Consider the following 13,583-nt stretch of genomic DNA (forward strand, 5'->3'; position numbering starts at 1 on the left):
CTGGCCCTCCAGGGCCTGGGCGCCACTCTACTTCTAGCCCTCCAGGGCCTGGGCCCAGCCCCCCATGCTGCCCTCCAGTGCTGGGCCCCACTCAGCACGCTGCTCTCTTGGGCCGGGCCCCACGAACCTCAACGCCATCCAGGGCCAGACCCCGCTCCCCTCCTCGCCTTCAGGGCCAGGCCCTGCTTCCCTTCTCACCCTCCAGGGCCTTACCCTGCTCCCTCTTACCTTAAGAAGCTGGGCCCAGCTACCATTGCTACCACTAAGTCACTGGTGTCCCTCAGTGGTCCCTAGCAGCCACTGCCTCTTTCTTTGTACACCCTGTTGTCACTGCAGCATTGGGCATCCTGCACTGTGCCCCAGCACCTGCCACTTCATGGCCTGCCTTGGCTGCCTACTTCTCCATCCTCGGGCACCCCCAGGGAAGCCACATCTTTGTGCCCCAGTGCAGCCACCAAGAGCCACCTGTCATTGGGCCCCAGCACGGTCTCCAGCAGCCTCCCTTTGATTGCCCGAGGATGCTTCCTACTTCTTCTTGGGCTCTCCTGCAGCCACAGGTTATTTGGGCCCTCTGTGCCACTCCCAGGCCCCACTGCACAGCCCCTAGGCCCCACCAGCACCTTCCCTGGGCACTCCCACTGCCACTGCATCACTAGGTCACCACATGGACCCCAGCAGCTGCCTCCTCCTTCCTCAGCCACCCCCACAGTGGCCGGGTTTTAGAACCCCCATTCTCCCAGAAGTCGCCAAGTCTTTGGGGTTCCCGCACTCTTGAGCAGTCGTTGCATCTGTCCTCCAGCACTCCTGCTGTCCCTGCATCGTGTCTGAACTTGGAAATGAGGTTCTATGAAGGGGGTCTCAATTAACACTCCCGTGGCCAAAGTCTGGAGGGAGGGCAAGTGGTCCTTGCTGCAGGACTGTTGAATGTGCAGAGGAGGAACGTGGGTGTGGCATGAGGAGGGAATTTTCCCTGTGAGTCACCTTTAAGAGCAAGTCTCTGGGAAGGAATTCCTTCCAACATGCTTTTTGGCAAAGAAAAACCTGGGCAGGAAAATGGAAAGCATGGGCACGAGTTAAGGTGCCAGGTGACTTCTCCCCAGACATGTGGGTCCTGAGTTCTTTGGGGCACACAAGAAGGCAGCTCAATGGGAGAGGCCACCTCGGTCTGCAATGCAGGCTCCTCAGGTCAGATCTGGGAGCTTTAAGTTGTCACAGGAGTTTCTCATCCATGGACCTCGGAACTGGGCTTGGAGAAGGAACTTGGGCTTGGAGAAGACTTCCCAGGGCACAGAGCCACCTGAGCACATATGCACGCAATAATTAAAGACAGAATAAAGTGGGAGGAGGACAGAGTGTCATCCAACGTGGGCCCTGTATCTTACAGCCAGCATCCCACACCAATTGCTTTGAACTGGCTCAGAGACCTGGGGGATCTAAAAGAAAAATGACTAGGTAGAAGATCAGGGGTACTCCAGACACCAGAGAAGCAGTCTGCCTTACTCACCTTTCCCAGGGAGCTGAGTCCATCCAAGTCACAGCACAACGATGCGGCAGGAAGTTCAAGTCCATTCTTTGTCTCGCATAAACCCAACACAGATCATGAGGGTGGGGGAGCAAAAGAAAAAGTAGGTATTTGTGAGAAAATGCTACTCCTGCTAGCCAGCAGGGGACTAAGAGAGGGGCCCAATAATGCCTGGGCACAGGATTTTTAATTACAGAGTGATGTTCATGGATTTCTTTTTTAAACAAAATCAAACACCATGTTCTTCTATTTTGGGAAAAGCTCCTGACCCCTAACCATGAAAACATGTTTCCTACTGGCCATCTGAAAAATGCAACCATATATCCCCTCTCTGCCTGCAATGTCTCTTACTGCCTCCTCACCTGCCCTCCTCCCAGACAGGAGTCCATGACTCCCCCTTCACTGCTAAACTTCTCATGGAAGGCCCCTCCTCTGGGCCATTTCCCAAGAGGCTACCGAGAGGCCACTTCCCTCTCTGGACTCAAGGGCTTTCCTCTGGGGCTGGCAGGATACAACAGAGCCAGCTGAAGAATCTGACCACTCTCCTGCCAATCCCCAGGCGACCCTTGCCCTTTCTAGCCTGCCTGTCTGAGGTCACTGCCTCCTCCTCCTCCTCCTGCTGCTGCTGCTGCTCTTGGCCTGGGATGCTCTGCCTCTCTGGTGCTCCCTGGGAGCCGCTCCTGACTTCCAACTCAGCCTCACTGCTGTCGGTGCTCAGTGTGGTGGAGAGAGAGGTCAGAGCATCCTGGCTGAGGACGGCACAGGCAGCGGGGGTCCTTGTCCACATGTCCCGTTGGGAACTCTCTCTCCTGCAGGACTCACTGCTGCTCACACTGGGAGTCCCAAGGCAAGGAGTCTGCCCCGACTGGTCCTCTGCGAGCACCAGTGGTTGGGAGCTCAGGGCGGCACACTCACGGGCTCTGCTGTTGCAGCCTGTGTGTCCCTGGAAGCACTGGAGAATGGGACAGCTCTGAGCACCGGCGATGGCCTTGGGCATGGGCGTCCCTTTGCTGTGCTCCTTCTGAAGTCCTGGGCACAAGACACTGGCTTGGAGCCTGGGTGGCAGGGAGCCTGCTTTGTGGCCCAGCTGGAATCCCAGGTCCTCAAGGGAGCTTAGAGCTTCAGGACCCTGAGGAGGTACTGGAGGCTCCACAGCACTCTGTCCATATATTTCCTGGATGCTGAAGACCTGCTGTTGGCAGAACCCCCAGCGTGGCACAGGGGGCAAGGGGTCATCCCACTCCTGAAGCCACAGTGGAGGGCATAGGCCCCATGGGAATTCCCATCCTTCCTCTTCCTGGGGAAGAAACAGAAACTCGTCACTGGTTGCAGGTGCTTCATGTCCTGCATGGAGCCATGGGTGGCCCATGACGTCTGCCGCTGTGGGCCTGGCCTCAGGGTCCCGGGTCAGAAACCTGTCCACCAGGTTACACAGCTCTGGGTTTCCATAGTGGGGGATTCTGTAGTATCCACACAGGATGGCTGCCTGCAGCCCCACAAAATCCTCTCCGACAAAAGGGAGTGCCCCTGCTACCATGGCGTACAGGATCACGCCAACGCTCCAGATATCAGCCTTGTACCCGCAGAACTCCTCACCTAAGAATTCCTCGGGTGCACAGTATGGAAAGGTCCCGCAGAGATTCCTCAGGCGCTCTCCATCCGCCAGTTTGCAGCTGAGACCAAAGTCGCTCAGCTTAATGTTTAGGTTGGCGTCGAGAAGCAGGTTTTCTAACTTCAAATCCCTGTGCACAACGTGCTGCGCATGGCAGTGGTGCACAGCTAATAGGGTCTGCGTCAACAGCTGGCGAATCTCTCCATCTAGAAGGTAGCCTCGTTCTACCATGTAACCTCTAAGGTCCCCCCTGACCGCACACTCCATGAAGATGTAGCCCCTCTCTGCCGTGTGCCTGACCTGCAGTAGCTTAATGATGTGAGGGTGATGCAGCCCCCTCATGATTTCCGCTTCTGCACACAACTGCTGGAAGCCGCAGGAGTGCTGGCCCCCATTCTCCACAACCTTCACAGCCACCTGGGTCCTGCTTTCCCAATGATAGGCCAGTTTCACCAGCCCAAAACCGCCCTGGCCGAGGACCCTGAGGACCTGGTACCCATCCAGGACCTCCTCCTCACTGGTAAAGGCAGTGAGGCCTTCCATGGTGCGATCCCCACCCCCACCCCGCACCCCTGCACTTACTAGTCACCTAAGTAACAAGAAAAATTGGGAAACAAATAGAAATCAAACAAGCTAAATGGAAACCAAAATTAACAATTCTATATGCTAATATTTCTAACAGATAATGCTAACTCTATGAACTATGGTATACTAATCACTAACACTATCAAAATTTAGAATTAAAAGTTATAAAACACACAGAATACTAAAAATGGTGAATTAAAGCAACACCAACTATGGTAACTATGGTAACAATGGTAATCAATAAGTCTTATAAACGATCTTATCTAAATCAAAGGATCAAACAATGAGGAAACAGAAAACATGGAAACACAAGAAGGACAAAATGAACACAGCATCAAGTACATTTAGCCTGTGAAGAAAACACAAAAAACAAATAAATAAATATTTAAAGAAAATAAATACACAAGCATACAATGTAAAAATGGGAGGGGGGGAGAATTTGAAAAAAATAGCAAAAAATAAAATAGCAGAAAAACTAAAAGAACCACTACTGTAAAGAGAACTAATAGACCAGACAAAAGAACACTACAAATGACAGGACAAGGGAAAACCAGTGATGTCGTCCAATCCTTCAGGCAGTCTCCACAGAGCTTCCTGGGCCAACTGAACAGAACCGAGCCCAAGCCAGGGAACCGGTAAGGCAGTTGTAATGACATCACAGTGGCTCCCCTGAGGTCAGAGGAGGCTCTAGACCAATCACAGCTGGGGACACACCATAGTGGTCTTCTCAAGAAACCTTCCACTTGGTTAAAGAGAAAGGGCCCCAAAAACTTTGGGCTTAAGTTGGTGACAGAGATTGGTATTTAGCATTTGATAAATTAACACAGTTCCTCTTCAGGCTTTTTCTAATGTTTCAATAATGGGTAAGCACTGGTTCTTCCATTCTCTTTTCCCACCCCCATTCCCACCCCCCTTCTTCATTTCTTCTTGGTTCATGTCCATTAAAGATGCCCATTAAGAGGAGTCAACTGCTCATCTTAGCCCAGGCAGGCTCAGCTCATTGTCCCAAAAGATTTCCAAGCTCTGCTATGGCTTGAATAGATTTTGGCTCTCTCACTCATGTATACATTCACTCACACACATATGTACTTGTATGTTCAAAATCAAAAATATAGGCATAAAGCTGTCCCTTTAGAGGAATTGAGCATTTGCAAACTGAGTTCTGGCGGTGCTGCCCACCAGCAGCCTGCTGCTCTGTTTGTCTTCTGAAGGTGAAACACTCAGAGCACACAAAGAGAGAATAGAAACAATGTTGCTGGAGATGCTGCACAAACAAGCCAGGCTCCCTCTCCCATAGAACAGCAGGTTACAGCCTCAGACTCACTCAGCTCCTGTCTTCCTCCTGAGGGAGGATTCCTGGGGAAGGGAATGGACCTACTGTCGCTCCTCCAGGCTCCTGAGTTCTTGCAATGCAGACTGTGAAACGTGTTTATGACATCTTCAAAATTAAAGTGGTGTGGTTCTCACTCTTGCTCTCTCCATCCCCTTCTCTCCCCTTCCCTCCATTTCTCCCCGCTGAAAGCATGTTTTTCTACTAGATTCATTACATTTTTTAGCTTTTGTTAATATTTAATTATTTATTTATTTTTAAAGATGTTATTTATTTGAGAGGTAGCGTTACAGACAGTGAGAGGGAAAGACAGACGGAGAGGCCTTCCACCCCGCTGGTTCACCCCCCAGATGGCCGCAATGGCCAGAGCTGCACTGATCAGGAGCCAGGAGCTCCCTCCCGGTCCCCCATGTGGGTGCTTCCACTGCCCTCTCGGGACACAGCAGAGAGCCAGATTGGAAGTGGAGCAGCCAGAACTCGAACTGGTGTCAAACAAGGGATGCCAGAGCCACAGGCGGAGGCCCAGCCCAGTATGGCAGCTCCAAGATTTTATTTATAAAATTGAGAGGCAGAGTTAGAGACACACACACAGAGATCTTCCATCCACTGGCTCACTCCCCAGAAGGGGGCGGAGGCCAGACCTGGGCCGATCCAGAGCCAGGAGCCAGGCACTTCCTCACTGCTTTCCCAGGCTGGATGGGAGAGGAGCAGCCAGGACTCTAGGCAGAGGCTCCGCCCACTCCGCAACAGCCTGAATTCTCTCCAGGTCCTTTCGCTGTCCCATGGACATCAACCAAGAAAGCCACCCAAATGAGTCAGACCCACATGGCGGCTCGCAGGAAGGGAACCGGGCAGGCACTACAGCACAGCAGGTGAGGCTGCCACTCGGACACCCCCGCCCATGTGCCCGGCCTGAGTCCCAGCTGCTCGGCTCCGATCCAGCTTCCTGCTAATGCTCCTGGGATGCTCCCGGGCATGGTCACGCAGGAGACTCAGACGGGCCCCTGGCTCCAGCCTGGCCCAGTCCCGCACACATCCGGGGAGGGAACCAGCGCATGGAGAGTCCATTGCTCTGCTTCTGTGCCGTGGCGTAAGCGGGCAGCTGGAGCAGGGAGGTGCTACGGGGCCAAGAGAGTGGGGAGACCAAAGGGGGCCGGCAGGGTACAGGGAGCCCCTCAGAAAGTGCAGGGCACAGGGAGGCCCCCAGAACAATGAAGGGTGCAGAGAGCCCCCCAGAGCAGTGCAGGGCACGGCACCACACAGGGTTCAGGGGCAGCAGAGCCCTTCCTCAAGGCTGTCCTGCAGGAGCAAACACAGCCGTATACCAGGCCCCCTGGGTGTAGACCAAGCTCTCTGGGATGTAGACCAGCCCTCCTGGATGTAGACCAGGCCTCCCGGGTGTAGACCAAGCCCTCCGGGATGTAAAACTGCCCTCCCAGGGTCTAGACTAGGCCTCCCAGGGAGTAGACATGTAGACCAGGCCTCCTGGGGTGTAGATCAAGCCCTGCCAGATGTAGACCAGGACTCCCAGGTGTAGGCCAGGCCTCCCGGGTGTTGACTTGTAGACCAGGCCTCCTGGGGTCTAGACCATGCCTCCCAGGGTGTAGACCTGTAGACCAGCCCCCCGGGGTCTAGACCAGGCCACCACAGTTTCTGAACTCACATCCGAGCCAATCGCAGGACCTGCTGGTGCAGCTCAGAAGAAAAGGGAAACCCATTCCAGATGAGGAGCCCCTGGGCCAGAGCCGCCGCTCACACACTGCACCCCTGCAGGCCAGAGGAGAGCAGAGGACAGCACCACTCACTGAGCCTCCTGCATTTGCATGGTACCCTCCGCAGCAGGGGGCTTGGCTCGGCATAAGCCATGGGATGCCTGGAACCCTCCCTCGTGTAGCTGACCCCTGGCAGGGATGGGGAGACGTCACATTCCGTCAGTCTCCTAGCAGGCCTGACTAGTGTGAGGTCACCAACACGGGGTCACTGGGATGTCCTCCAAGACACTGTCCCTTTAAGCGTGGTGCCGGCAGGAGTGAGCACAGGCCCTGGGCAGGACAAGGGGAACTGCTGGCCTCCCAGGGAACACCCTGGCTCCAGTTCTCTCCTGCTGGGGATAGCCCAGTTGTCCTACCCCAGGGCTCAGGGGCTCCCACTCGACACGTGCCTGCACTGGCACTCACAGCTGTGCCCCCAGAGCCTCTGAGGGAGCAAGGAGGGCCGCCGGGCTGAGGCCAGGCACAGGAGCAGGACCTCCCATGGCGGCACGGAGACCTGGGGGGCTGGGACTGCTGCCCACCTGCCATGGCCTCCCCACACGTGTGCTGACCTCCGAACCCTCTGTCACACTAGCAGCTAATGGGTTGATGGTGCAGGGATGGGACAGGGCCCAGACCCAGTCCTGATGTATGAAGGCCTCTAAGGAGTGGGGGGCCGGATCAGGGGGCCGGGTGGTCCCGGCTGCATATGGAGACCCCAGAGGGTGGAGGGCCTGCTGCTGTCTCTGCTGCCCGACGTGGCCTGTAGCCCTCCTTCCTGGGGGGTGGCCATGGTTGACCAGTGCCAGGCACACGGGGCCAGGCCCCGCCTAGCAGACAGCCACAATCAGCCAGGGGGCCACCTGCTCTCGCATATACGCCCAACGACACATCGGCAGCACCATGCTCGCGGGGTCATGGGTCCAGAAGCCAGGAGAGGGAGCCCCTCCCTAGGGACCAGGCAGACCCTGCCACAGCAACACCTGTCGGCCAGGGAGCACTCGGTGCGGGATGAAGCCTGAGTGTTGACTGGAGCTTGTCTCCTCTGCTACGGGTTGGTTTTTCTAAAGGCCATTCAAAAGGGTATTTCTGGGGCTGGCACTGTGGCGTAGCAGGCTAAGTCTCTGCCCGTGGCACCAGCATCCCCCATGGGCGGCAGTTCCAGCCCCAGCTGCTCGCTCTCTGTTGTGGCCTGGGAAAGCAGTGGAGGACAACCCAAGTCCTTGGGCCCCTGCACCCACGTGGGAGACCAGGAGGAAGGCCCCGGCCCCTGGCTTCAAATCAGCCCAGCTCTAGCCATTGCGGCCATCCAGGGAGTGAACCAGTGGATGAACCCCTCTCTCTCTCTCTTTAACTCTTCCAACTAAATAAAAATAAATGAATAAATAAATAAATAAATAAATAGCTTCACGGGCCAGTGTTGGGCACAGCAGTGAGGCTGCCACCTGTGCGACCAGAATCCTGTGGGGCGCTGGTTCAGGTCCCGGCTGCTCCACCTCAGCTCCAGCTCCCTGCTGATGGCCCAGGATAGCACCGGAAGATGCCCAAGCGCTGGGGCCCCTGCACCGACATGGAGACCTGGATGAAACTCCTGGCTTTGGCCTGGCCCAGCCCCAGCTGCTGGGGCCATGTGAGGAGTGAACAGTGGATGGAAGCGCTCTCTCTCTCTCTCTGTGTCTCTCCCCCTCTGAAAAGCTTCCAATAACACAACAAATATTTTTGTTTTCTTCACAAGCAGAGTTAGAGAGAGAGAGACAGAGAGAAAGATCGTCCTTTTCCATTGGTTCACCCCCCAAATGACTGCTACCAAAGGCATGCTGCACCGATTCAAAGCCAGGAGTCAGGTGGTTCCTCCTGGTCTCCCAGGCGGGTGCAGAGCCCAAGCACCTGGGCCATCCTCCACTGCCTTCCCAGGCCACAGCAGAGAGCTGGACTGGAAGAGGAGCAACTGGGACAGAATCCGGTGCCCCAACCGGGACTAGAACCCAGGGTGCCTGCGCCACAGCCAGAGGATTAGCCTAGTGAGCTGTGGTGCTGGCCCACGATAAATCTTAAAAGGAAAAGGAAACAGACCCAGGAGTCTCTCCAGTGCCAGAAGACTTCCTGCAGACAGCAGGAGAGGGCGTAACAGACGAGTGCAGGGGGCAGTGGTGAGCTCGGGGCTCGGGGGCCGTGGTGTCATGAGAGCACAGTGCTGGGGCCGTGGTGACCTGGGTGCCGTGGTGAAACACAGTGTGGTGGCCGTGGTGACTCAGGGGCTGTGGTGTCCTGAGAGCGCTATGCTGGGGCTGTGGTGAGATGGGGGCCGTGGTGGAGCACAGTGCGGGGGCCCTGGTGAGCTGGGTGCCGTAGTGAAACACAGTGTGGTGGCCGTGGTGACTCAGGGGCTGTGGTGTCCTGAGAGCGCTGTGCTGGGGCTGTGGTGAGCTGGGGGCCATGGTGGAGCACAGTGCGGGGGCCGTGGTGAGCTCGGGGGCCGTGGTGTCCTGAGTGTGCAGTGCTGGGGCTGTGGTGAGCTGGGGGCCGTGGTGGAGCACAGTGTGGGGACCGTGGTGAGCTGGGGGCTGTGGTGTTCTGAGAGTGCAGTGCTGGGGGCCGTGGTGAGCTCGGGGCTGGGGTGTCCTGAGAGCGCAGAGCAGGCGACAGCTCACCGCGGAAACCGAGCTCACTGCCACCCTCTGTGCTGAGCTCCTGGGGGCCAGCCCCCCAGGCAGGGGGTAGAACACCTCTGGAGAACCCGCCTAGCACTAAGAGAAGCCCAGGCAGGGACCGTGGGGCCTTCCTTAAGGCCTGGGCAGACGACCCACTGAAGGCAAGATCCACACGCACCTCCCAGGCAGCCAGCTCAGAGCAGAGTGGAAGGCGATGTTTGCTGAGTCACAGCAGGGCCCCAGGCAGGGCCTCATGTCCCTGCCACCACCCCAGACCAGGTAGAGCTTCCAGCTCCCAGCTGTTATGGGAGTTTGGGAGTGAGCCAGTGAACGAGATATCTCTTTTACTCTTTCCAATATGAAAAATAAAGCTATGGCCCGGAAAGGCAGTGGAGGATGGCCAAGGCCTTGGGCTCTGCACCCACATGGGAGACCAGGAGAAGCACCTGGCTCCTGCCTTGGAGCAGCGAGATGCGCCGGCCGCAGCAGCCATTGGGGGGTGAACTAACGGCAAAACGGAAGACTTTTCTCTCTGTCTCTCCCTCTCACTATCCACTCTGCCTGTCAAAAAAAAAAAAAAAGCTAAAAACCGAAACCTACTCCCTCTGATCACACACACACACACACACACACACAGGACACTGCCCGTGGCGTCAGGGTTCCACATTGCACCTGCTGGGGTCGCTCTCAGGAAACTGGCCGACCCCCCCCCCCCCCCCAGGAAACCAGGGAAGCAGCCCTGCACCTGCTCCCGACTCTTCCCAGGGTGACGTCTGCAGTCCCCGTTCATGGGCTCGCCAACCACCACATCCGCCTCTGCCCCTTCTCACCGGGACGGGGTTTTAACACAGTAGGCTCACTGGGACCAGGGCATCCTGACCCTCATCTGAGAACCTGGGCCCCACTCCCCTCCTTGCCTTCCATGGTTTGGGGCCCTTCCCATCCCAGCCCTCCAGCACTGTGCCCCACTACCCTCAGTGCCCTATAGGGCCAGACCCTCCTCCACTCCTCGTCCTCCTGGGCCTAGCCCTACTCCCCTTTTTACCCTCCAGGGCTGGGCCCTGCTCTTCTCAGAGCCCTCCAGAGCTGGAAGCCAATCTCCTCCCCACCCTTCAGGGCCTGGGCCCCACTCCCTCCTCACCTTCCAGGGCCTGGGCTGCCTCCCATCGCAGCTTTCCAGTGCCAGGCCCCAATGCCCTCAACGCCCTATAGGGCCAGACACTGCTCAACACCTTGACCTCCAGGGCCTGGGCTCCACTCATCACGCTGCCCTCCAGGGCCTGGTCCCCACTCCAATCATCGTCCTCCAGGGCCACAGCCCCACTCCCCACACAGCCATCCAGGGCCATACCTCACACTCCACACTGCCCTCCAGGGCTGGGCCCCAATACCTTCAAAGCCCACCAGGGCTGGACCCTGATCCCTTCCTCACCCTCCAGGACCTGGGCCCCATCCCCACACTTCCCTCCAGGGCCTGGGTCCCACTCCCTCCTCTCCCTCCAGGGCCTGGGCCCCACTTCCAGCTTGCCCTCTAGGACAAGGGCCCCACTCCAATCCTCTCCCTCCAGGGCCAGGCCCTGATCCCGAGTTCACAATCCCAGGTTAGGCCCCGCTCCCCTCCTCACCCTTCAGGGCCTGGGCTCTGCTCCCCACACTGCTCTACAGGGCCAGAAACATAACCCTTCTTCACCCTCCAGGGCCTTGGCCCCATTCCCCTCCTAGACTCCAGGCCAGTGCTTGCTCTCCTCCTCACCCTCCAAGGTCACACAAAATACCTCCATCCCGTCATTCTTAGCCCCGAAATCTAAAACCCAAACTTTTATTAACATGTCTCTCCAAACCAGACTTCTTAGGTTTTGTACTCTGACTCAACAGCACACACTTTTCCTCCAGGTCTCCCTCCCATTTCCTCGAGACCCAAGGCTTCCCCTCTTACCATGTTCTTTGGCCCCTAATTCTCTGCAGAGCACCAGGGGCTCATTCCCCAACATCCTATCCACTCCGTCTCCATGGTCTCCCACTCTACTGAAGCATACCATGCCTGTGGGGCTACCCCACATGACCCTCCCTGCCATGGGAATGAAGGCCACATCTCTGTCTGCATGGACCACCCAACCCCAGGGAATGGGTTGTCCCTTCCCTTCCTCTTTGGTACCCAGGCTACGGCCACCACTGAGGGGGCCACATCTACTCACCAGTTGCTCCTCTCCAGGATGAAGGCCCAGCTGGCGTTGAGCAGGAAGCCGTGCAGTCTCCAGAAATTGAAGACTGCTTGGAAGATGAGCTTCAGCGTCCACTCTGGGTTAGTTTCACATCCAGGACTTCTGGGAGGGCGGAGGTGAGGCAGGCATCCACTTCTCGGCTTCTTCATTGCTGGGCCTCTGCCCACCCACACTGCCTCCAAACCTGCGGATTTCGGAGTAGAACGCTGTTGAGAAGTCCCAGGATCCCATCTCCTTTGAGGCAGGCCCTGGACATCTCTGTCCTGTAAGCTTAAATGCGCAAGCACCATCCAAATAGCACCCCCCCTTACTTCCAGGAAACACAGCGTCCATGAAGGAGGCCGAGCTACCTTGATGAACCAGGGGCAGCAGCCTTAGCCCCAGCCTGGCATGGCTGCCCTGTGTTCACCATGATTAGCAGCGCTCCAGGGACACCGTCGATCCAGATCCAGCTGATCAGAAGCTCAGGACAGTGTGGAGCTCTCTAGACCTCTGACAGAAGACACAGCCACTCCTGTTGGTGCAGCGCTCCGCCAAACTGCCCCTGCTCAGGGTACTAAATGGAGGATACCCGGCCAACATCCTTGGCCTGGTCTGTGCCCGGGGGCTGCCCAGAGTCAGAGAGCAGGGCTGGTGATGTGTTACAGCACGTTAAAGCCTCGGCATGCAGTGCTGTCTTTCCATGTGGGAGCCAGTGTGTGTTCTGGCTACTCCACTTCCAATCCAGCTCCCTCCTAATGTGCCTGGGGAAGCGGTAAAGGATGTCCCAATTCCTTGGGCCCCTGAAGCCACATGGGAGACCCAGAAGAAGGTCCTGGATCCTGACTTCATATTGCCTCAGTTTGGCCATCACAGTCATTCCGGGAGTGTACTGGCAAATGGAAAACCTCTCTCCCTCTCTTACTCTCTCACTCTCTCAATCTCTTTCACCTGCACTTGCTCTGTTTCTCTCTCTTTAATTCATTTTTTAAATTTGATTGATTTTTTTTTGACAGGCAGAGTTAGTGAGAGGGAGAGACAGAGACAAAGGTTTTCCTTCTGTGGTTTTAACTCCCAAATGGCCACAATGGCCGGTGCTACGCAAATCCAAAGCCAGGAGCCAGGTGCCGCCTCCTGGTCTCCCATCGGGTGCAGGGGCCCAAGCACTCGGGCCACCCTCCACTTCCCTCCTGGGACACAACAGAGAGCTGGAATGGAAGAGGAGCAGCCGGGACTAAATCTGGTGCCCATATGGGATGCCAGCGCTGCAGGCGGAGGATTAGTAAAGTGACCCACGGCGCTGGCCTTCTCTCTAATTCTTAGAAATAAATGAAATAATCATTTTTTTAAAAAAAACACTATCATCTCATTAGATAGAGAAATAACCTGAAAAGATTCCATCCCATTTATGATAAAAAAGAAACCTCCACAAAATAGGTATAAAAGAAATACGTAACAAAATCTTAAAGGCTAGTATCACAAATCAACAGCCAATGGCATGCTGGATGGGCAAAAAGTGAAAGAATTTTTCTCAAACATGTAACAACACAAGGATATTCCCTTCTTCCACTCTTACTGAACGCAGAACTGTGAATTTTCACAAGAGAAAGAAAGGAGAAGAAAGAAAGAAACAGCACCTAGATTATAAAAGAGAAAGTGAGTTTCTAAATGCTTACAGGTGACATGATATGGTACCAGGAAAAACTAAAACAATCCACCAAAAACACTGCTGGAACTGGTGAAAAAATTCAGTGAAGTTTCAGGTTACAAATAAACATACTGTGTAAGCAGCAGTTTTTACACATTAATGATGAACTTACTGACAGAGCAAACAACAAATATCCCAAGGATGATAACCACAAAAATAAAAGGTTTAGGAAAAAATTTAACCAAGAAGCCAAAGAGCTCTATCATGAAAAATCACTATACAC

The 13,583-nt window shown here is 55.7% G+C and overlaps 1 protein-coding gene across 1 annotated transcript in view; it reads right to left on the bottom strand.

Moving 5' to 3' along the window:
* Nucleotides 1-9,180: 9,180 nt before the first annotated feature.
* Nucleotides 9,181-13,583, bottom strand: part of LOC133750524 (serine/threonine-protein kinase SIK2-like) — a 174,858-nt gene continuing 170,455 nt past the window's right edge. The window contains exons 2-4 of the mRNA XM_062180101.1: nt 11,647-11,775; nt 10,593-10,657; nt 9,181-9,422 (exon numbers count right to left, since the gene is read on the bottom strand). Coding sequence (XP_062036085.1) covers nt 9,181-9,422; nt 10,593-10,657; nt 11,647-11,775 — 436 coding nt within the window. The remainder of the gene's footprint in view (nt 9,423-10,592; nt 10,658-11,646; nt 11,776-13,583) is intronic.

The sequence above is a fragment of the Lepus europaeus genome, chromosome 21 (genome assembly GCF_033115175.1).
Source record: "Lepus europaeus isolate LE1 chromosome 21, mLepTim1.pri, whole genome shotgun sequence".
Lineage (NCBI taxonomy): Eukaryota > Metazoa > Chordata > Mammalia > Lagomorpha > Leporidae > Lepus > Lepus europaeus.